The following is a 25,701-nucleotide window of genomic DNA, read 5'->3' on the forward strand; positions in this document are numbered from 1 at the left end:
AACAGGAAGTCATGTCAAACAACACCATGGAACATAGGCTCAGCATCAAACCCAGGTCCAACTTCAAGACTACCATTTCGTAGCAGTACCCTTGGGAAACAATGACACAACGAACAATTCCCATCTCATTGACAACTAAGCTAAATAATGCACATAAAGCACTCGGAACAGTGTCTGGCAAGTGGCAATAAGGACTTAAATGTTATTAACTGTTTACTTCACACATCTAATTGTCCCTGCTTTGGGGAATAGAAATTACTCGTAATTTTGCTAACCTGAACGTTTTAACATTCATATCCATAGAGTACGAAATACGTATTGAATGACTATATGCATCATATAGTAAAATTTTATGACCTTCAATTTTGTTATCTAATGGTTTTCCTCCAATGGAGACAATCTAATAGTAGTAAATGTCAGATAGCTTACATAAAATTGGCTATAAAGTTATAGTAGACAGGCAAAAATAAAGCCTTGAATGCTAGTCAATCAAAAGAAGTATTTAAAACCGTAACAAAAGCATTATCTGGATTTAACATTTTAAAATTATTTTCCAAACTGAGGAACTAAATAACACTTAGAAGCCTGAAATGATGCCAATGTACTAGTTTTCTAGGGATGTAGGCATAATCTTAAAAACACTGGTTGTCCCCAAGCCTTTGTTACCTAACATAACACAGTGGGGAAGGGAACATCAACAGTGCTTTACTATGGATGACAAGGATTCTTACCGAGGTCTATCAGCATCATGGGGTTTGGGAGTGGTACATGTCTATGTGTACAATGCTACACAGGTGATTCTAATACATCCTTTAGAGAGACATGCAGCCCTTCCCCCATCCCCTTTTAAAATTCACTGACATAAAGAATCCTTGTATTCACAACCACATTTTATTTTGTGAGGCTGTGTTCCCTAATTGCAATGAATTTTCAATCTTTAAATAATATAACTATATAACAATTCAAAATAAACACTGTCCTGGATTTGAAAATGATAGCAGAGAATTACAACTTAACAAGTGAACAAAGATTACATCATTTTTGCAGTTAGAAAACTATGTATCCACCCTCAAAATTCTTCAAGTAAGTCATCAAAATTTATTCACATCAACAGGATTAAATGATTAGGATGTATTATTCTTTGAAATTAAGACATTAAAAAACTGAAACAGCATGAATGATCTCTAGCTGAAAAAAAAAAAAAAAGCAATGTCGACGTGTACCATTATGAGCTTTATGAGCTAAAACAATACTTAAGAGCTAAGACATGTAATTGTGTTAGGTGACCCAATTTTGTTTTTTAACGCAGTATCATTCATTCTCTGGCCATTCAACTCAACTGCAGTTCAGAAATATGTTTCAATATATTTAGAAGCATAAATAGCAAACCTGTGCTCCCAAACAAGCATCTCTAAGCTCGAGATATGATTTGTACATCCACACTCGAGACAAAACTAATTTAACTTTACGGATTTTTAGTGGCTTAAAATAGCACTTAAATTTGTGTTTACTGAGCTTTCCTATGAAGCTTTTACACCTTTCATATTTATTAACTTGACAATCTGAGTTGTTCTATTTCCCAAGGTGTCATCATTATTTAATTGGGCATTGAGAGCAACAAAAAAACTGTGCCACCTAAACTACCAGTATCTTCCTGTAGACAAACATCTTCCCGTTACAGAAATCCAATTATGTAAAAATCAGAAAGTGGAACCCTTCAGCTTTCCATTCTACACCTGTCCTATTATCGCTCAAGTATGGTAAAAATATCCTGAGAATAATGTTCATGATAGTTTTCATCTGCATCTTAATTGCATCATGTAAAAGTGGAAAATGTAGAGATTAAGAGCATAAGGCTTATAATTCTACAGTACAAATGGAGACAAAATTAAATGCGAGAGCATATTTGCCAAGTCTAAAAGGAAAATTATAACCCAAGAGACGCATGGGAAAAAATATTTATGTGGAGCTTTTAATCCATATTAGAATTCAGTTGTTGTAACTTGACCATAAATTTAAACAGAAACCATCTTCTGAGACATACATTCTAATATATGTATCAACAGTACTGATAGGCAACCAAAAGTCGGTTATTTTTCAACTCATTAGTAACATTTCACTTTTCTATCCAACATAAGCCTATAGTGGTTTGCCCCAATTACATAGCTGAAACACTGTCTCATGAAAACAAAATGAAACAAAATTAAATAAAATTGAAGATAAAAATACTCTGAAGTTTAAGCAAACTACAATCCTTGGCGGATCAATCAGGTAAAAAACATTGGTGAGAGTTGGAAGCACAGGATAACTGACATGAATCTTCAGCACAAAGTACATCTTTGAAAACATGAAACGATGACTCTTTGGAGGACAATAGCTAAATACCCAAGAATCATCAGGTTTGAAAAATATTGCTTAATCACTTCCCAAAACACAGTTAGCTGCAAGAACTGAAGATCTCGTTAAAAAATATCAAGGTAATCATATTTATTGCATCTTTAGAATGCATTTCAAACAGAAAAGTAACAGTGCACCCCAGCTTCACCAAAATATATATTTAAGAGAGGGGCAACCTAAGATATTTATAAACAAAGTATCAGCTGTATGTGCTTTTCAAAGGATCTGAATTAAATACAACCAGCTGCCAACTTTGTGCTCTGACATACTTGAATTAGTGGGTGTGTGTATACTAAGTCATTTCTTTTTGTCTACAATAAATGAAATAAAAACACTGCCCTATACAATCCACTATTAGCAGTGAGTACAACAGCAAAAAATTATTGTACAATTTATACATACTAAAATATTTTCTCTCTCTAGAGATAACGTAGAACAAAACCTAAATGTTATGACTTCATTTGGGAAATCTCAAAATACAAGAGGGGAAAACCAAATCAGGGAGTGTATAAAGCCCAAAATAAAGGTTCCTGGTCATAAGGCTAGAAGATTAGTAAGTGCAAGTGGTAGAATAAAGCATGCTCAAATGTATGCTTGGGTCTTTGTATATTTATCAAACCTTTAAATTAAACAAGACTAGCTAAAGAAGTGTCTTAAGCAGAGCAAGATAACTGGGAACTGTGTCATTTCTTTTACCATTTTTGTTACCCAACTTATACAATGCGCAAAGTGCTAAGCAACACTACAAAAACACATTTACATCAACACTGAAGACCTGGGGAAATGAAATCCAACAATTTTATTTTTATGAGCTGTATTTTCTAAATTTTTGTTTTATTTTTTCCTGTTTCCATACAGTATTGAAAACAAAACGCGGCACATTCACATTTTCCCGAGGAACTGTAAAGATGATCTCTACAGGGATAAACGCTGTAAAGCCTGAAGCTCAATCAATTGATGTTGAAAACTCTCAAAGGGAGTAAAGGCTTGATCTGAATGGTCTAGAACATGTACTGTAATTTAATAGAAGAGATGGTCGTCTTAATATTTAATGATTTAAAAGAACTTCTCAGTCCATGCGAAGAGTACAGTCCAAGGATAAATCAAATTTCTGAACGCATTTTATGCTACATATGTGTATACTTTGCGATCCTCAGGTGTTCGTGCCAAATATTCTCTTTCAATAAGTCCTTCAATACGTTTCTTAATAACAACTGGACTTGGTAAGAATCGAGCCTTCAACTGCTGAGTTACCTAAAAGAGAAAGTAAAAAAAAAAAAACTAATTCCTACCAGAAAAATTTAAAAATGTGTAACATTTCCATTTAAACACATCCAAATTCCTATCTCTGAATACAACTGACATGTCATTTTTCATTTTAAAATTCAGATCAAACTTTAGTAATTTGATTACCAAAGTAAAAAATTTAACCTAAAATTAAAAACGGTTTTATTCGAAAATGTTAACATATGGATTAGAACATTAGAAGGTGAACACAGAAATGGGTTAGTAGTGGAGTTAGTTGGAATGTATTAGCATGAAATGAATAGCACACCATGGTTTAACCATTTTGGTGCTATCATCTATAACTTCTGGGTTATTCTCCCAATTCATAGATTTGGGAAGCCGACTGGACTCCTAAATTCAAATCCTAGCTCTCCCACTTACGGGGTACTGGGATGCTGGGACCCTGCAAAAAGTAACTGAAGGTCATGAAGTCGTTGCACATGCTAAAGAGTTAACAGTGCCACCTGGTCCACTGTAATTGCTACCGTTGTCATTCTTTTCTCCAGCTGCTGTTGGGATTCCAGGTACTGTGACATTGGTAATAATAACAAAGTAGCTACAGTAGCAGCTGAAGTCTCACTGTGCTCTACCAATCAATCACTGTATATATTAACTTATTTAATGCTCTTACCCCTGGAGCAAAGTAGGCTGTGTATCCTTTTACAAATGAGGAAAATAGATAGGAAGACTGACAGACACTAGAAGAACCAATTGTTAGAGATGAGACTCTAAACCTTTCTGCCCCCAATGTTCATGCTTTCCCTAATGACCTACCCTGCCTTTCTTACAGAGCACTCATCCATCCACAAGCCAGCTTTCTTTCCTTTTATTCCAGTTGGAGAGTTCATTTCCCAAGGCCATAAGGGATGACAATTCTCTGAAGTCCGAACTTCAGTACTTCCGTCTCCAACTAAAATCTATCTCCTTTATCACTCCAGTATCAACAAACTTGTTCTCAACCCCAGTGAGATCCCTCATTCTCTGATCCTTTCTTCTAAAGCTACTAACAACTTCTTTGACCTCACCTCCTTGACAGGGTCTTGCCTGCTTGCAAGATCCCTTCAGCTATACTGTCAACAGCACACTCCAACTCTTGTATTCCTTTGGTTCTTTCCCATTAAACACCCACTCCACAGTTACTACATCATTCAGAATCTACTAGTCGGGTCGTTGCGGAGTAAGGTCATTGTTTTTACAACTGTGGGGTAGATCGGGAGCCTAAAAGATGCAGCCTACAGGCCAAACACAGCCCTGCTGCCTATTTTTGTAAATCCTTACTGGAACACAGCCACACTCATTTGTTATCAGTGGCTGCTTTCGCACAACTGGCCATTAGGAAAAAAGGCTGCCACTTCTCTGGTAGACACTGATAACACATACTTAATGTGTTCATGTTCAGCCAGTTTCTGAGCACCATCACTTCACATCCAGTTTCAGCTTGCAATTCCTCAAACTCCCACCACCTTCCACATACACATTTATTCACACTTGTATCCACCCTTGGTCAGCACATTCCCTGCACCCTGCCCTGGGTTCTCCAGAGGCATGGTCAGCAATATCTCTCTCAACACATCCACCACACACCTGTGTTCCCTACACAGTCCTCTCATCTTTCCTTCCCTAGACTTGGAATCATCAACTGTCCTGCAAGCCCATTTTCTTTCAAGTATTCCTGTTTTATTCTTAGGATATAAACATGCTAAGTATCTTTCCATCAGAACAACAAAATCCAGGACACCTCAACTGAACACTGAGTCCTCTTTTATTGCTCTCTGCCCCTTCCCACAAGCTAGCATCTCAAGGGATGAGGCCCTTACTTGGTGCTTTCAGCTCCATGTCCTTCTCGAAGCACTACCATTGATGTCACACTACCAGAAATGTCACTCTACCAGAGGAGTGAAAATTGCTGGGGAAAATGAAATGAGTTGCCTAATTACCGACATGTCATGATTTCTGAAATTACTGACCAATCACTCATGTAATCTCTTCCTCTTCCATGTGATATAAAGTTAGCTTGTACAAAAAGCAGCACAATGCCTCCCCCTCTATTTAGCGTTTAAGCCAGAAACCTACACATCCTGGACTCCCCTCATTTCTCATGGCCAGTCAAGAAGTCCTGTCAATTCTATTTCCCATTCATCTTCACTCAGCTCTCTATTCTCTACCAATACTTTCTTCTGCCCTAATTATTTCTTACCTATTTCCATGGTTTGTCAGTGGGGCTTTCCCTCCTTAGTTTTGGAATTTATAATATGTAAGCACTCAACAAATGGTAACAATTATTTTTAGCAATAAAGGTAGCTTAACACAAAAGTATTAAGTAGCAGTGAAAAATTTTTATTGTGTGATAATATTCTATGATTTTTATTACAAATATATTAGTTTTTAAAGTGTGCATTTAGTGTGTTTAATAATCAAGTAAGTGCCATACTTTTAATGATAAATGTTACCTGACTCTGGCTTCCTAATTTTAAAATTGTATTTTTAACAACTTGAATACAGTACTTTGCTAAATTTGTACTGTTTATATTATTGTTTTTCTTATATTAATCTAGTGTTGAAGCGCTCTCACCTCTGCTACTAACACGTTGTGCTGCATCTTCTTTCTGGATTTCATTATCCGCACGATAGCAGCTTCGATCTCATGTTTTCTGTCGTCATCTACTTTCTGCCTCGTTTCTTTCCTTTCTGGGTCAGATTCACCTTGTTTGGCAGCAACTGAAAGAAAAAGACACCATGTAATTACTATGTAATGAAAAATGCAGTTTTATAAACAAAGATTATAATTTGGTAGTATCTACGTAGAAAAACCAATTGCAACCTGAGTATACACACTAATTCAAGTATACATTCAAAAGATTTAATTCAAACATTTTAACAAATATTTAAATAACAATCACTGAAATAGAAATCTTGCAATTTTAACTTTTACTTTTTATTGAATATTATTAAATATTAGGAATTAATTTTATAGAGCTAATAAAAACAATTTTATTTTTATAAAATATAATGATTCCTCTCCTAGAAGAAAAGTGGTAGTTGGATATATTTAGTAGAAAAATTATCGACAATTTTCATTGAAGGCCAACTAGTATTTTACCAACATGATGAGAAGATATTGTAAGAGGAGGAAAGAGTTATGTGTTGCCAAGATGCAGTTTCCTCAAGAAATAGAAGTATCACTGGATGTCAGTTAACGGAACTCCATAACAAGTAATTTATTTGTACCTCTCACAGATTACCTAACAATTTCCTATATCATTAACTTTTATGTCACAATCTCATTATCACTAATGCATACTCTATTCCAATCTTCTGGTGAAGATAAGTCTTACTCTTTTATTCCCTACTGTCTTCAATGCAATTGCTCAGGGATTAAATATAGAAGCCCTTTTCTCTTACAACTCTGCTCTAATTGAAGTAACAGAGAAAGAAGAGTGGCAACTCATTTTTTCATTTATTTGGTCATCAAGGGGAGATAGATATGAAGTTTCTTCAGGCAGAAATCGAAAAACTACAGAGGCACATAAGACATTGCTGACCTAGGCATGGCAATGCTCTGTATAATTTACAGGATCATTCTGGTGTGTATATCCATTCAGCTGTGTCTAATTAGAGCCCCGTAGTTAAGAATTTGACATTCAGTAGTTTTCCCCAAGTTAAAAAGACAACCAACACCTTAACAAAAAGAGTAATATTAGATATTAAGATGACTAAGAAAAAATGCTTTTCTTCAAAAAAGTCAATGTTTATATATATATATATAACAGAAGTATTAGTTTATTTTTTATTTTATTTTTTATTTTTTTTTTACAGAGGTACTAGTTTAAAATAAATAGAAACTAAAAAGACATAAAAATCAATGTAACGGGGGGATGCTGGAGTGGCTCAGTGGTCGAGCATCTGCTTGCGGCTTGCAGCATGATCTTGGGGTCCTGGGATAGAGTCCCACATCAGGCTTCTTGCAGGGAGCCTGCTTTTCCCTCTGCCTAGGTCTCTGCCTCTCTCTCTGTATCTCTCATGAATAAATAAAAAAAACCTTAAAAAAGAAAAAAAGTCAATGTAACAGGGAATCCCTGATTGAATCCTGGATCTAAAAAGTAAGATATGAAAGGCATTTTTAAAAGATTTCATTTATTTATTTAAAGATTTTATTTATTTATTCATGAGAGATAGAGAGGCAGAGACATAGGCAGAGGGAGAAGTAGGATCCTCACAGGGAGCCTGATGCAGGACTCGATCCTGGAATCCCAGGATCATACCCTGAGCCAAAGATAGATGCTCAACCACTGAGCCACCTGGGCATCCCTTGATTTATTTATTTTAAAGAGAAAGTGTGAGCAAGTGGCGGGTATGGGGAAGGGGCAGAGGGAGGAGATGGGGGGGGGAGGAAGGGGAGTGGAGAAAGAGGGAGGGGGAGAGAAAGAGGGAGAGATCGAGTCAGATGCTTTACCAACTGAGCTGCCCAGGCACCCCTGAAAGGCATTTCTGAAACAACTATGGACAAATAAACATGCATAGAGTTATTATTTTTCTTGAGTGTGATATGGCATTAAAATTATTTTGGAAAATAACTTAGTCTAAGGAAATAAATATATGCTGATGTATTTGAGGTGGGGAGAAATGTGATGTTTGCTAATGGAATCTGGAATTACAAAGAGATACTTATTTAGGGTAAAGCAGGGTGAGGTCTGGTAATTCAGATATATGTATATCACCACACATCTTCCACTAAATCCAGGATACAAATAATTAAAAAAAAATTTTTTTTTTAAGATTTTATTTATTCACGACAGAGAGTGAGAGAGAGAGAGGGGCAGAGTCGGAAAAAACAGGCTCCATGCAGGGAGCCCGATGTGGGACTCGATCCTGGGTCTCCAGGATCACACCCCAGGCTAAAGACGGCGCTAAACCGCTGGGCCACTGGGGCTGCCCACAAATAAGTCTTGAAATGTAAAACCTGTATCTGCCCCAAACTATAAAGTCTATGTCTTGAACTGGGGAAAACAAGGTTATTTTATTACATGACTCTCTAGTATAGTTTTACTTTATTTTCAATTTACATCTGTGTCCAAACATGGGGCCATTTTGGTGACGAAAGACTATGATAAGGTCTGCAACTATAGGGCAAACTAAGCAATGCTGCAGAAGAGAGATACCACTCTGCTCCAGAAGGCATACAAATCCAATCAGAGTCAAAAAGGTCAAAGTTTTTACAAAATGCTTCTGAATGAGTGTAATCTGGCAATCAATTACATATTTGACATAATTTTTGAAGACTTTATCTTTTTATTAATGTATAATGTACATACAATTTTTTAAAATCAAAAGAAGCCATTTTAAAAACTTATTTTGAAGTACTGTTTTACTACATAGACTACATACATAGCTGCAATGGATGAAGGCAGCCCTGGGAAGCATATCTAACACTAAATTTGAAATCAGGGAGCAAACTCTGTTAGAATTTTAAACATTAGCAAAGGTAAAGTGCCTTTTCCCCCCTTAAATACATAGAAAACACACATCTTACATGATATTAAATATATAATAAATAGGATGTTCATTATTAACTAAAAATAAAAACATACTAAAAATTGTTTATAATAGGATCATTTCTGTTTTTAAATTAGAGAGATAATACAGGTTTTAAGGTTTTGAAACTTCAACAATTATCTATCAAAACATAAATAAGCTGCTTCTAAGAATCACACTAGATAATCCCCAACTTTGAAAACTCTGTAAACAGTTTTAAAAATAGATGTTTTTTATTAGTTAACTCAGCCAGTTAAGAACAATTATTTTTTAAGTACTAATATATTAAGAAAACTATATTTCCTTGTTGAAAATCATATGGAAAGAAGTACCTTGTTCATACTACCAATTACTTTTGAAAATGCTTACTATACTTGGATTCAACTGTATTTTGACAGAAACACATATGCATAAAAACTACTTTATTTCTTAAGCCTATGTGTCATGCAGCGCCAGAAAAGCATTACTTTTCTAAAAGACAGAAATTGAACAGATGATAAGTTCTTTAAAGGAAAAAGTATCATGTTTGTAAGAGGAAAATATAATTCTAGATACCTGTTTGAATCTTGACTCTGTGTAGTTTGGATGTGAACTGATCATTAACTGTGAATATGTGGCCATTTTCTATTTCCTTGGACTTGGGTTCTTTTGTAAGAACCCGCTGTGTTGGTTTACCACAGGCGAGGGACTGCAGGGCTCTAACAAGTTCTCTTTCAGGGATATCTGTTTCTTGTTGAATTTCCTGAAATTTCATCAGATTGACATAATTAGACTTTTTGAAAGGTTATAGATTAGTTAAATTAGTAAGTAAAATTGACCAAGCAGTAGTAGTCAGAGGTAATTCCATTAAAGAGATCATTCACAATAAAGAGTTTATGACAAAGAATCAGGACACGTGGCTAAAAAAATCTCACTTATTTGAAGAATCTAGAGAAAAAGGTGATTCAAATCATAAGATACTAAAACAATACGTACTTTGTTTCAGGAAATACAAGGCCTGGTCTAAAAATGTCACATCCAGCAGAGATGATTACTGACGTGCTTTAATATTTAGGTAAAAATAAAGTGTTAACCAACTTACGACTGCTAATTTTAAAAATACTCTACACTCTTCCTTCCGAGTTGATTCTGCTCAGCAACTTCCTTCATAGAAAGCAGCAAACTGAGCCTGGGCTAAGGCCTTCTACTATAAAATCAAAATTTATAATCTAAGTTGACCATATTTACTGTCTGTATGACCACATTAAAAAAAATACCTGGTAATTAATTCTAAATATGAAAAATAGTAAGAAATCTGTTTTGAGGTGCAAGTGATAATTTTTGCAACATACTATGTATGAACAAAGTGTAATAGTGGGAAAAAACCAGCATGGGAAAGAATGAATGTGTAGTTTTTTAGTTCATTATACTCCTCTTAGATCCAGGGGACAGACAGTAAGAGAACTGTACACATATAGGACTTAGTTCCTACACTTGGTAGGTGAGGAGACCAAGTTTTCCCATTAGGATATACAGCTCTAATTTACTGTAGAGAGTTATTTCTTTCTCAAAAGCAGTTCAGGAAGAATGGACATGAAGATGGAGACACTGAGTATGTAACTCACCTGCAGTCACTCTCTCTTTTACAAGTCTGAACAACAGCTCAGGTTGCTCTAAAGGACTGTCAGGTGAGGGAGGATTGAGAGAAATGTCAATTTAGTGATGATGAGGCCTCAAATGATCTATGTCTACCTATGTTAGCCACTTCAAATGCTATAAATGTTAATTCCAGCAAATTAAATAGGTGCTGTTATCAGAATGTTGATTATAATTATTATGTACATGCTAAAAGTGACTTATTTACATATTCTATTATTTTTTATTCTATTGTTTAATCATACTCAAAGAAATAGAAATACCTTCTCAGATGATATTTTACAATTACAGAGCATTCCCAGAAGGGACTATTGCAATTCAGTGTGCATCCATCATGACATTTCCTATACATCTATATACACACACACAGGAAGACAAACACACATGTATGGACGTGAACATGCCCATTTATAATGGCATAAATGTTAAACATCAATGGGATACACGTGATTTTTTCCCATTTGGGCATTTCTACCCTTTCATATTCTTTTGCTTTTATTGCCCTTTTGGTAGAAGTCTTCTAAATTTGTTAGAATGATTCCTAGGAAGATTATGGTTCTTACTAAAATATCACTTTCCTCATGTCATTTTCTTATTAACTCTGATTTATAGAAAAGTTAATTCTTCAACTGAACTCTTTTCAGAGAAATGTTCTCAGTTGATAATCATAATTGACAATCACATTGTCTACAAATTTTGTCACCTCCGGGTATTTTATAAAACTCCTTTTTTCTTTTCTTCGTGTGTTAGGACCTGTAGAACAATGCTGAGTAACAATAATAAAAGCAGGTATCTAAAACTTATTCCTAACTTTAATGGGAAGGGGTCTAATATTTTACCACTAACTACTGCTTGCTTAGATCTCTCATTAGATATATCCTTATGATATTAAAGGCATCTCATTCTATTCTTAGGTGGCTAAGAGTCCCCCATGTCTAGAAAGTATGAAATGGAGATGGACTTCTACAAATGTTTTTTGTACATCTGTAGAAATCATTGATTTTCTCCTTGAAATGTCTGGCAATACAGCAAGTACTCAGTTAACTTAATCATTATTATAATAAAACCTTAACTATACTAACAAATCCCCCCCCCCTTTTTTACAAATTCCTTTTTTATATTCTAGGAATAAATCCTATTTGTACACAATGAATCATTCTTTCAATACACTGAATATGACTTGCTAGTATTTTATTTAAGATTTGTACATTTAAAGTTGAATAGCCTATAGCGCTGTTTGTGCATTTTCTTTGTTCACTTTTAGTAATAAGGTTATGCTAGCCTCAGATATTTCCCAAGAGCAGTATGTGTATTCTGTTTCTGAGTTTAAAGTTCTTTGTGAAGCTTTCAATTTTAATATGCTAATAATGAAATCTTCTGCATCTTCTTTTTTATTGTCTGGTCATTCAGTACATTTGAGGGACTTCTGTGATTGTGAAATATTTCACCTTGTACTTTCAACCATTTTCCTTTATATGATGTGAAATTGTATCATTAGTGATTATTACAAATTCTTAATGAAGTATCAATTGTCACTGTAGTTTGTTTTCTATTTATATTCTACTGCCTGACATTAATTTCACTATTATCCATAATTAGTTTTTACATTTCATACTCATTCTTAGAAAAATTTAAAACGTGTATTACAGAACATTCAGAAAAATATGTACTAATACTCCTATCTCTTTCAAAAACCAAATGCTAGTTACTGTAATTCAAGGTATAGACTACTGCTTTATGCATTTCCTGATTTCAGTTGTTTTAAATCATAATACAACTTCTATTCATTAAAGAAATACAGAAAAAGAGAAAAAAGTCTCAGCAGCTTGACTACTGTGGATTAAATGTGACACTATGAATAAATGCCAAGTTTTACAGGCAGCTTCCAAGAAGGCCTGTAATGATCCTGATATGTTTTAACCCTGTGCAATCTCCTCCCTGTATCAGGGCTGACTTGGGTGATCAAGAAAATCAGAAAGCGACAATATGTCACTTCAGGTTCTGCCTGGGTCTCTTGGATGGCTTAGGGAGTAGAGTTAGCCACCAGGATGCAAGGTGAGTCATGTCCTTGGTAAGACCCATGTGGAGAGAAGCTAAGTCCTCTTTATCAACAGCTGAAATGAATTTGCCAGCCTTGTGGAAGGAAGAGTATACTAATAGCTTGGAAGTGTATTTTCCAGCCCCAGACAAACATTAGATGCCTGATGCCCCACCTGACATCTTCACAACCTCACGAGAAACTCTGAGCCAAAAATACACTACCAAGCCCCTCCTAAATTTTTAACCCACAGAAACCAGGAAAGATAATGGTCAGGAGTTGTTTTAAACCACTAAGTTTTAAGATGTACTACTAAAAAAGTATTAAATACTTTTATAACTATCTTCTCTAATTTGTGGAAATTTGTCAAAGAGCCGGCTAATAATAACTTATGCAGCACACTTTAATGAAACATACAGTAAGAGTACAAACTTTAAGTGCCTTCTCACAATGCCTCCTGTTCAAGATGCAAGCACCCAGAAGGCTTTGGGAGCCACAGGAATGGCATTCTACATATGCCATTTATGCTCAGGCATCTGGGTTTGTGACGTGGCTAAACTGTGAAACATTAGAGGAATTTTCTGCTTAATTTTACCTTCTACTTAATGATGCTCATCGGCATCAGTGATCCCAAGCCAGTTTGGGAAAGGGAAGAGTAAGTCTGAACCACTAAAATTACTAGTAATTCTAATAATGCCTTTAGAAAATGAGTTTATATTCTTGTTTCTCTCATTATTTTCCCCAACTCTTTACAAACTAGGACTCTGAAAACCAATATTAGCATTACCAGTTTATTTTGCTTAAAATATATGACCCAGGGCAGCTGCAGATTAAAACATCCAAGCTGTTAGAGATAATCTAACTCCACCTCTGAAGAGGCTTATGACTTGAGTAAGGTACTCAATACTTGCGCTTAATCAATATCCTTGGTACTAAATCACATGTAACTTGTGCTTGACATTTAAGGTTACTCCCTAGGTAAGACACATCCAGAAATATGTAAGAACAAAACCTCTGGACTTTGCCACTGACCTAAAATATTTGGGTTTCAAAACACTTCCTTGAGGTCTACCACATAAAAATGATCATCTCTTATGTATATCTATTACATAAATGGAAGTATGGAGGTAGGCATTAAAATAGGCCTACAATTTAATTTTGCTCTAAATTTCAGACTCTAACATGTCTACGTTCATCCAAATTTGCAAATTGGCTTTCAATTAAGTATAAATAGGGCAGTAATTTTACAGCTTTTCCAAATATTTATTCTTCATTTTAAATTTAAACTTAAGGTTCACATGATCTTTATTTCAACATACTCATTAAAGGTATGGGAAAAGACCAACTGAATTTAATGTAATCAAGTTACTTAATGGAGGAAAAAACAAAAAAAAGATGGGTATAAAAAAGAAATTTACATTATCAAGGTAATGTAAAAATAGCCTAGGGATAGACACAGAAATCAATGAAACAGATCAGAGTGCAGAAACAGACCCACACATATATAGTCAACTAATTTTTTCATAGAGATGCCAAGGTAATTCAAAGGAAAAACAACGCTTTCGGCAAATAACTGAATATCTGTGTGTGAACAACTGAATATCTGTGTGTAAAGAGAAACAATTCTTTATTTTTATATGTATTTTCAAGGTATCTCTACTCTCAACATGGGGCTCGAACTCTCAATTCTGAGATCCAGCTGTATGTTCTGACTGAGCCAGCCAGCCACACCAAGGGGGGGAAGAATTCTTAATCCTTAATCTTAACTATATAAAAAAAAATTAACTTGAAACTGATCATAGACCTAAATGACAAAGTTAAAACTAAAGTCACTCAGAAAAAAATACAGAAGAAAATCTTTGCAACCTCAGGATAGTCAATATTTCTTAGCTAGGATATCAAAAGTGTGAACTACAAAAGGAAAGAAGTGGCATCTGGACTTTTTCATATTAAAAACTCTGCTCTTCAAAAAGTATCATTTAAAGAAAATGAAAATGCGACAGACTGAAAATATTCTCAGTACGTAGATTTGACAAAGGATTTGTATCCAAATTTATAAACACCTTTTGTAACAACCCAATAAAAACAGGAACAGACACTTCATCAAACAAGACATGGAAGTAGCACAGGAATACACAAAGGATGCTCAACTTCTTTATAATCATCAATGAAAGGCAAATTAAGTCCACGAGATACAATTACAAACCAAGTTAAACAGTTAAAATTGAAAGACTATTAAATTTTGTAGAGGATGTAGGGCAACTGGAACCCTCCTATACTGCTAGCAGGAATGTAAAATAGCACCACAACATTTTGGGACACAGTTTGGGTCTCCTAAAAAGTTCAACATCTCTCTCTATTCCTAACAGTCTAAATCTGGGAAAAACCCAAAAGTCTATCAACAGGTAAAGAAAAGTAAAGAAAATGTAGTAAATTCGTATATTAGAATATCACTCAACAATAAAAAAAGGAATGAACACGCTAACATAGGTGAATCTCAAAAATATGTGATGTGAGAGAAACTGGACAACAGTAACACACATTCTATTATTCCATTTATATGAAATTCTAGGAAGGCAAAAGTAATCTACAAGATAAAGCAGACCGCCAGCAGTCTGAGGACAGGGGGAGGGAACTGATTTGATTGCAAAGAAATATAAAAATGTAAGGGGTATATATTCTGTATCTTGATTGTGATGGCACGTACACAGGTAAGACATCTGTTAAAACTCATCAAATTACACACTTAGATGGGATATGTTTTGTCATCTGAAACTTACACTTCAATAAAGTTGATTTTTAGCAAACTAAATGAAATGGGACCCAGTAAGTGTATGATGTTCATAAAATTCCATAGCCCAGTTTTATGCTGTTTTCTTTAATGGTACTCAAACGTTACTTAATAGTAACAATAATACTCAATTACTTTAAAGGTTACTCAAATAAGAAAGATTCCAGTAACAGAAACAATACAGATGCTTAAAATGTACATAACCAACCCATACCTCAAACGTGTATTTTTCTCTATTATTAAAGAGCATTAATATGGTCATCTGGAAAGTGGAGACCTGCAATATGTGCTTCCGTGTATTAGAGCCAGTCACTTGTGCCCCTCCAACACCAACTTCGGATCCATCTTCCTGTTTTGTTTTTTTAAAAAATATAAACAAGATATAATTATCTCCTGATAACTCTAACCGTACATTTCAAACACAAACACTGTAATATCCAACTCTCCCCTTAGCAAAACTACATAACTTATTCCTACATAAAAAGGAAATGTTACTTCAAAAAATGGGTAAATGTGGGTAAATGCATAGGTATGTGCTGACACATACTAAGTCTTCAAGTACTGTCCTTTTTTTCCCCATCATGAACATTTTAATGTATCTGAGCAAGTAATGAGTTAACAAATCCTTAAAATTATAGCTAAAATCATTTTAATACGACACAATGGGATCATAATGGACTTAAAAGACAACACTGCCATTATACTGCTATCAAAAGTAGTGGGGGTTTTCTTCAGTGTGGTCTGATCACAGTAAGAGAGCATGCAACAGCACAGGATTGGGGAATGGGGGGTGTCTCTGCCGTCCTTAAGCCTTTTCCTGCTCTATGATTTAAGTACAAAAATAGAAATTTTAAGTCTTCAGTAATTAACATATGAACTGTTTTAAAAAACCCCTTATCTGTTTAACAAAACTTCAAAAGAAAACATGATTATTTAGGGGAAAAACCCTTTCCTTTAAAACAAAAGCAAGCAATAATTGTAAAAGTTGAGTTCTTTTAGTATCCTTAACTTTCCAATTTACACTCAAATATATAATAGTGTCAAATATTATTCAAGTAAATGAATTGTAAAGAATACTTCCCATTTCAATTAAATACAAAAATTATAATGTGTAGACACTGACAACATTAAAAAAAGAGTGTTACTGTGACATATGAAACCAGTAGCACTACTATGAGAATTTAGAATAAAACTGTTATTTGCTGCCTAAATGGCAACTTGGATATTTTTTCTTAATATTTTTCTAAAAACATTTTTTATTATTTTTCTATTTGAAGGCAACTGATTCTGATTTGATGTACACCCAAAGCAATGAAATTACTCATCTAAACCTCATAATTTTTTATATAAAAAAGCAATTACATTTTTTACATGAAGGCAATTCACTAGTGTCTTGCTAATTTTTATAATAATCACTTTAGTAGTATTTTGTACATCTCACAAATCTCGTGTTAATTTTCCTCATTTTGATCTATTGGAAATAAGGATTTTAGGAGACAGAATTTTGAAAAGGGACTCAAAGCTTTGTACACTCTCAAATCAATTTACATCTTATTATCTTATGCAATATTGTCTCAAATTTAATCTTATTTTTAAATTACTTAATGTAAGTATGTTCAAACATACAATATTTACCTTTTTAACTGGTCCATAAAATGTGGCATTGAGATCTGCAGAACCCATGTGATGCTGGAGTGTGAGCTGTCGACCACTGTGTTTGGCTAAGTAAAACCTTTAGCAAATCAAATCAAGTTTTAGAGAATCATATGATTTACATATTTGGAATTATAAACTACAGGATAACGACACTTAATAAGCATCTATGTAATAAGGACAATGTTAATTTCTATTAGTATACCATGTCGCTTTGCCCACTGCTCACCTGCTACTACTATTCCAAACATCACTTTTCTCCAAAGTAACAGTCGTCAATTTGCTCCAAGCCAGGGGCAGACATCAACAACACAAACTACACTTCTAACCACACACTCATGCTGAAGAAAGGACACTAGTAAAACAGTCCTCTCCAAAGAGTTTGCGCAACTCATTTTTACATATTAAAAAGCATAAAGGACAAATTCTCCTTTTGACCATGAGGTAAAAAATGAAGTAAATTCATCCTCAATCAGTGACAGCACTAACGCTCAAGTTTATTTCAACTGTGGACAGTTATCTGTACTTGCAAAGTCTCATCTAGGTTTACCTTCTGAATATCTCAAAAGCATGTCTTGGTGCTGGTGGGATGTTGCACTTTGGTGTGGCTGACTGCGTGGGCCAATATCCTGTTGTGAGCACCCGGACCGTGAGATCAACACCACCTAGAGACACCTGTGTAAAGACAAAAAGATGCCCCCCTCAAATGAACCAGGAATTGTTTTCCATTCCATATAGACACTGCATTAGAATTATCCAAGTAGTTAACTGTGTCCAACATCAAGCAAATGAAATGTATCTTCTTAAAGATTAGATCAGTGTTTTCTAAATTTTAACTAACCTGGCAAATATTTTTAATTATTGCTTAAGATATCTACTTTAAAATAATGACCATGGGACAGTTCTTAGTATATGAACGAAGTCTTACTGGTGTCACTGAGAAGAGTGAAGTTTTGGCCCTTATGCTTTTTTATTTTTAATTTTTATTTTTTTTCCCTTATGCTTTTTTAGATAAAATGTCAAGGGGCCATATCAGTATCATTTTAGAAAGCATTCTAATCTTTCATCTTAAGGATATTAATCTTTCATCTCAGTTTTTAAGTATTTTTACCATCTTAACAAAAAACCTATTTCTAGTATCCCATTCACATTTCAACTACATTTATCAGAACCTTGTTTTCACATTAAGTTCTTATTTTAACAACCTTTGCACAGGTTACTGTAGATCCAATTCTACACAGTGTGCTTTACAAATACTATTTAATAGGTAACTACCTCTACAAAATATATGCTAGCATTATGGTCATAGTCAGATATTTTCTTCCTTGTAAGTATATTTTTAAAGAAAACAAGAAAGTATATTAATAAGAATTCTTAAGAGTGAAATATTATCTATATTGTTATTGATATTCACAGCTTGTTGTAAAGCATTATTCTGTATCTATCTAACCTGATTAGTGATATGGATATTTTTTAAAGGAAGAAACTTCATAAATATCAAGTAGTATACCACGCTCAGATTTCCTCACAAGTATCTACTAAATGACTACTCAATTCTAAAGAAGTTGAACTAGTAATCCTAGATGACACAGAGGAGAGATGGCCACAGAAAGACTCCTAGATGATGAACAGAGGTTGGCAGTGCTACAGAATGGTGCATTTGCAAGTGGTAGTTAATGGCTTCAGGACTTTGTTTAATCCACCCAAGACAATGAAGTCCTTTCTTCTTTCTCCCATGTACCCACATATCTTGCGCCCTAATCTTTAAATCTTTACTCAAAATGTCATTTCTTAAAGGAAGCCTTCCCTGTTCACTCTGCTGATACAAATTTCCTATCATCTATCACCAGCTATGATGCTATGGGCTTGCTTATCTTACTTCTCATCTGTTGCCCTTCCATCATGGAAGGGAATTTTATTTGTTCCATTCTCTCTTGTATATCCAGTGCCCAAACAATGGTTGGCACAGAAGGCACTTAATGAATTATTTGTTAAATGGAGGGGAAAAAAAAGAAGAATCTCAGACAACTATTGCTTTAGTGGTTTCTATCTCTTCTTTCTAGCTTTCTTAGTAACATTTTGAAGACATTCAGCTTATATTCAAAGATAGCACATGACAGGGTGAAGTATAGAGTCTGGGGTACCAGAAAATTCAGTCGGGATATGATATGACTTGCTGATATAAATAAAGAGAACTATAATAGCAAGCTTAGTTTTCCTGCCCGTCACAGTTCTTAAAATAAAAACACAGGAAAAAATGGACAAATACCTAAAATTTCCTTCAGCATAATAATTAAAATTTATCTAAATAAAATATACCACAAGTATTATTTGAATTTTAAGAATGCACCTGTTATATATAACTTCTGAAAGCAAATGCAAGAGCCACTCTGCATTTCAACAGGCCAAGAGAACTTAATAAAGTTACAGAGAAAGGTCTGTTGACAATTGGGAGATACTTTAAAAGGGCTCAAAGATTTCAGAAAGCTCAGTATTTCTTCTGATTTTGCCACTTTTCATCAATTCTTTCTAATGTATATTAAGACTTCAAATTAGAAGACTTAAAGCTTAAGATCCTTAGCATAAACAATTATAAAAAAAACCAGTAACTGTAGGCAAATAATGGCCTTAGAATAAGTGGAAACCACAACAGATTAGCAGATATGTAACTCTGAGCATCGTGATTTTAAGTACTCTACTTACTGTAATTAATTATTAAACAAATATTCTACCAGAGTGCAAGATATACTTGATATATTAAGATAAATGAAAGACTCACAAACTTTGTAACAGAAAATAATAAAGGCAAACAGGATTTGATAAAATTCTGTTGAACTAGCCCTAGCCCCTTTTTAAAAATGAAACAATGGCAACAAAGTGGTCAAGAATAAAGATCATAATTTTCTTATCACAAGACCTTCACCGATCATAGGCAAGGTAATTAGACACAGTGTTGAACCCATCCAGGAACATTTCTCTTACAGATGGTTTCTTTCAACAGAATATTTATCCACACCAGGTTATATACCTATTGCATTCAATATGTGTAAGATTAGTGGAAGAAAAAAAATAAACAGGAAAAATAATTGTATCACATTAATATATATTAATGTATTAAATAGAATCAAGTATAAATTTCTAAACAATCTAAAAAAAAAAAAAGTATCCTGGATATTCACATTATTCAATTCTTGCCCAACCAGATTTCTATTTGTCACAGACTTGTTGCTGTATCTTTCCTGCTCTCAGGCCTTCTCCACAATAAGCTTTAGGAGATGGGGAGAGACTTGGAAGTCCTTCTGAGTCAGAATGCCTTAATATAGATAAATGTCCATTTCTATAGAATTAGGTGTTTTCATATAATTTGTTTGTGAAATGAGACTGGGAACAGTTTAAGTGATAGTCTTATATCTAAATATCAGAGGAATGATGGCTCAGTTGGTTAAAGTGTCTGACTCTTGGTTTAGGCTCAGGTCATGATGATCTCATGGTTGCTGAGATCCAGCCCAACTCCATGCTGGATCCAACTCCATGCTGGGCACAGAGCCTGCTTAAGATTCTTTCTGTCCCTCAGCCATTCCCACCCCTATGCTTTCTCTCTCAAAAAAAAATAAAAAATAAAAAATAAAAAATAAAAAAATAAAAAAAAATTAAAAAAAAAAAAGGGAGGAGGAGGAAAAAAAATCAGAGGACAGAGGATTTAACTTCCAATTTTTTTAAGTGGCTGTTACATGTCTTAATTATGAAGTTGTATACGGTCACTTGAGAAGCAAAACTTTCTAAACTTCATTAAACCCTCCCAAAAACCTCATCGAACTCCAAAGCTGTGCAAGCTATAGCTTTACTGTCTTCTGGGAATCACAATACAAAATCCTATTTATAACACACTAATGTCAGCTCCCACAGGCTCTGAAAATGTCAGATCCCTTTATGCTCCTCTGCTTACTGATGAGAATACTGAGGTTATACAGAGGAAGGTCAGGAAATGATTCTAAGATAGCACAATCCTGGGGTGTAAAGTGAGAGCAAGAGTACTAAGACTCAGCAAGCTTGCCTAAGCCCTGTCTTCCTTCCACAATCTATAATGATTTTAACAGTGGAATCATTCTATTAAATTTTCAGCATATTCCCTCAAGTGGAGAGGATAAACTAAGTTTTAGGAGAATAAGAAAAAAATATTTTAACATTAATAGTTTAAAAAAAGGGCTTACATGAGGGAGAATAATTTTTCAAGTACATACAGATAATAAAAATGTTGCCCCTAATAACATTTAAAGGAATGACACCAGCAGTTTAGTTTAACATGGATAAAAATGCCCATTACAAAAGACTTCACATAGATACATACATATTAAGTACAAATTAATGGGAGAATCTTACCCCAGTTGCCTGTAGATGCTGCCTGAATTCATCCATAGTTGTGTTTGAGATGCTCATATCCCTAAACATTCCTTCCAGTTTTGATGTAAACTGACAGCCACATTCAGTCTGTGGAAGAAAAATGCATACATACACAACCAATTGTGTATGTATTTTTCTATGAGCAAATGTACAAAGAAATACGCTTCCATGTAACTGACATCCTAAATCTTTCCAATAGTTAGTTGTCCTATGCCTGTGGCTACCAAACTTCAGTGTGTTTAAGAATACTCCAAGGATTTTATTTTAAAATGCAGGTTCTCAGACTCTTTTGGAAATTCTAATACACCTCACTAAAGGTATAGACCAATGCTCTAGGTTTTTAATAGGCAACTCAGGTGATAGGAGTATAGTAGTCTATAGACCACATTTTGTGAAATAAAACTAAATGGTGATACTCCCTTCACCATTTCTCTTGCACTAATCCTCCCCCAGATCTCCATGAATGTATCCTGCCACACCATGAGAAATTCCAGCAAACTCTGAATGTTCCAGGACCTAAACAAATCTAAGTGCAACCTGCTCAAAAAATCTAGCTTTATTAACTTATAAAAATATGTATTTAAAATCAACTACATATTTCCTAATCACATTTTGGTGTTCAATCATTTGATAAACACTGGTTAGGTACGTCACTCCAGCTCATATACATCTTACCTTTAACTTAGATATCATATTTTTTTCAGAGTCATCAGAAACACTTTTATTTGTGAGAAGTCTCCTTGCCAAGTGTTGTTTATAATAACGTTCAAATACATCTTTTTCTTGCATAAACCTAAAAAGGACCATTGCCTTATCCAATATTGTTTCTACTTCTTGTTCTGTTAGCTGCAAAATGAAGTAGAAGACAATTTAAGAATTATAAAACTTTAGTTCTACAAAGAAATAACACCACAGTTCATCTACTATTTAAGAATAAGACTGGGGCTCCTGGGTGGCTCAGTGAATGGAGCATCTGACTCTTTGATTTCTCAGGTCATGGTCTCATGGTTGTGAGATCAAGCTCTGTGTGGGGCTCCATGCTGGTCTCGGAGCCTGCTTGGGATTCTCCTCCTCCCTCTTCCTCTGCCCCCTACCCCCTCAAAAAAATAGAAAATAAGACTTGGACAATAAACATAAAAAGTTTGGTTGAGAGGTATCAGCAGGCGGGATCTAGTCTGAGAACATGTCTTCTACTTCACAGAGTAGCACACTCTCATTCTTATATTCTCATCTAGCACAGCAGGGATCAGGGGCTGTAGTGGAGTTCCTCCCTTCCCTAGAGGGCTACCAAGTGAATGGAGCAAATGAGGGGATAATGGCTAGATTAAAGGATGACTGAGAACAAATGAAATGAAATTTTAATCACAAAAAAGAATCTTCCAATGCTATTCCATAGTATTTAGGCAGACACTTATATAAGCAAAAGATAGGTATTTTCACGCAAGCTCATTCAAAATCTATGTTATGCAAATAGAAGAGTAATAATTGGTTTTAATTCCAAGACTAAAAGGGCCCCCTGTCCTCATCTTTTAAATAAGGGCAAGATGATACTGTAGCAGATTTTACTAAGCATATATTTAAAAATAAGAAGACTAAATGGATGTTGTCTTTTTATCGTGATCTTTCTCGTTTGTTTCTTCATTGTTATAGCTGCCTGGAAAACCTGTGGCCTTTGCTGTTTTTCCCTTTTCTCTCAAATTCCAAGATAAGTTAAAAAGACCACCGTATGTATGATCACAATATTTGATTTTCTACACTGTAGTAAGCTCCAACATCCCAGATACATATCAAAGGCTTTCAAACTACTTTCTCATAGCAATTCTAATCTACTCCTTCAAGTTCTTGGCATCCAAGTATTGTTTGATACCGACCTCCCATAACCAGATGACAGCAAGCAAAATTCCAGACCACAGACAGTTGTCTTCTAGATCCCTATTATCTACATAGCATATCAAAACCTCAAAGTCCATAAAGACTGTCGAACATTGTGGCTGTGTAGTTGTTTGGTTCTGATATAAATTATATATTAAATGAAATGTCAAAGTACTTTTGACCATTTCAGATATTAAACAATCCTTTTCAGAGATCACAGCACACATTTAAGCACAGCAAAGAAATAGGCTTAATTTTATATCAACAAAATTCCTTATTTTTATATTTCTAATTTTATATAAAATTTTAAATCTACAAATAAAGTGTAATGATTGTGTTTCTCCAATGCGTTAATACTTACCCCTTTGACTCCTTTTTTCAGCTTATCGTCAATAAATAATGAGAGGTATTCAGGGGACCTGGAGTTGAGGTTGAGAAAATACTCAAAGTCACCCGCAATAGTTTGTTTAAAGAGCCGGTCATTATTAAATGATTCCTGGAGGAAGCGATCGAACCTACTCTTCAGATCCAATAAGCCCTTCCAAATAGAAATAAAGAAATTTAGGGTACATTATAATAATTTTTTTTCTATAAACAATACACTTACAATCAGTTATGTTTATCTTAACTTTGCTGGTAATAAATGGCTGCATTTGGTGTTAAACTTACAGGTTCTCTATTATTTTTTTCAAGTCATTATATAAGTCTGTATTAAAACATGTCAGCAATGAGGGATTGAAGACGAACTAAAGAACATTTGCACTATTTCTCCACACCCTTCTCTATCTTGACTGAAGGTAAAGCCCAAGAAAAGCAGCTTTTATTATTATTATTTTTTAAAGATTTTATTTATTCATGAGAGACACAGAGAGAGAGAGGCAGACACAGGCAGAGGGAGAAGCAGGCTCCATGCAGGGAGCCTGACACGGGACTCAATCCCCTATCTCCAGGATCACACCCTGGGTTGCGGGCAGCACTAAACTGCTGTGCCACCGGGGATGCCCAGAAAACCAGCTTTTAAAAATGTACCCAAAAAGTATTTATACTGAAACATGAAAAATTTGGGGCCTAATTTATTCATAAAATTGCCTGAAAGAGCAGCATTTTAGAACAAAAATATTTAGCTGAAAAGTTATTTTTTCTAATACCTCTAAGTATATGAACACTAAAGCATAAAAAAAGTAGTTACTTTCATTCTTGAAAACCATTTAAACAAGGTCTTCATCAGGTTAATAAATGAAAAGAAGCAGCTGAGTGTGGTTCCAATATAAATACACATACTTCGGAAAATTCTAAAATACCTAGGATAATCACACGTATTAGCTTTCCTTTGGGAAAATTAAAGTAAAAAATACAAAATACATACAGCTTAGTAAAAGTGTTCTTTTTACCAGCATGTGTCAAAATTACTTTATCACAAACTTAAAGAGAATTTTCTGTATTCACTTACCTGGATATAGTCAACAGGATTCTTTCCTTCTCCTTCCTCAGAAACAAGGGCTTTCCCTTGCTCCCTCAAATAGGAACTCATACACTCACACATTGTTTTCAAGCCATTTGGCACACGACTAAATAACTTGTACATGCAAGCAAGGTCTGCAATCAGAAAGAACATACAAATCGACTACATTAAAAATTAAGAGAAAAAATGTGAATCTGTTTATTCTAATTTGTGAACTCAAAGCTTATTTTTCCATCACTGGCACTTGTTGATCATGTGACAAATGACTAAAAAAACACTCAACAAAACAAACAAAAGGAAAAAAATTAGGCTACTTAATGGTTATTATTGCAACTTATGAAATACAACTTTCAGATAAGACCACCAATAAAATCTCTCAGTAGATTTTAGTTTACACGGAAGATACCCATACAGCATAAAAAAGCCACAAAAGAAAAGGAAACTGCAGCTTTGAGTTCCTACACGATTCTAATCTAAAACCCAGTAATACTACAAAATGTCTATCAAAAGGATAACTTGAATTATTGTGTAATTAGTAGTCAACATAATAAGGAAAATATAAAAATCAATTAAAAGTCTTACAGGTATTTTTAGGTATGTCTATCACAAAGTTCAAACAACAACATGACAGTA

The 25,701-nt window shown here is 34.5% G+C and overlaps 1 protein-coding gene across 5 annotated transcripts in view; it reads right to left on the reverse strand.

The window, feature by feature from the left end:
- Nucleotides 1-872: 872 nt before the first annotated feature.
- CUL3 (cullin 3) overlaps nucleotides 873-25,701 on the reverse strand; it is an 89,821-nt gene continuing 64,992 nt past the window's right edge. For all 5 annotated transcript variants that reach the window (XM_038573952.1, XM_038573954.1, XM_038573951.1 and 2 more), the window contains 10 exons: nucleotides 25,057-25,202; nucleotides 23,968-24,144; nucleotides 22,410-22,580; nucleotides 21,714-21,821; nucleotides 17,884-18,008; nucleotides 17,316-17,412; nucleotides 15,895-16,029; nucleotides 9,772-9,958; nucleotides 6,257-6,402; nucleotides 873-3,651 (listed from right to left, as the gene is read on the reverse strand). In XM_038573952.1, coding sequence (XP_038429880.1) covers nucleotides 3,520-3,651; nucleotides 6,257-6,402; nucleotides 9,772-9,958; nucleotides 15,895-16,029; nucleotides 17,316-17,412; nucleotides 17,884-18,008; nucleotides 21,714-21,821; nucleotides 22,410-22,580; nucleotides 23,968-24,144; nucleotides 25,057-25,202 — 1,424 coding nt within the window. In that variant the 3' untranslated portion in view covers nucleotides 873-3,519. The remainder of the gene's footprint in view (nucleotides 3,652-6,256; nucleotides 6,403-9,771; nucleotides 9,959-15,894; nucleotides 16,030-17,315; nucleotides 17,413-17,883; nucleotides 18,009-21,713; nucleotides 21,822-22,409; nucleotides 22,581-23,967; nucleotides 24,145-25,056; nucleotides 25,203-25,701) is intronic.

This window comes from Canis lupus, chromosome 25 (genome assembly GCF_011100685.1).
Source record: "Canis lupus familiaris isolate Mischka breed German Shepherd chromosome 25, alternate assembly UU_Cfam_GSD_1.0, whole genome shotgun sequence".
NCBI lineage: Eukaryota > Metazoa > Chordata > Mammalia > Carnivora > Canidae > Canis > Canis lupus.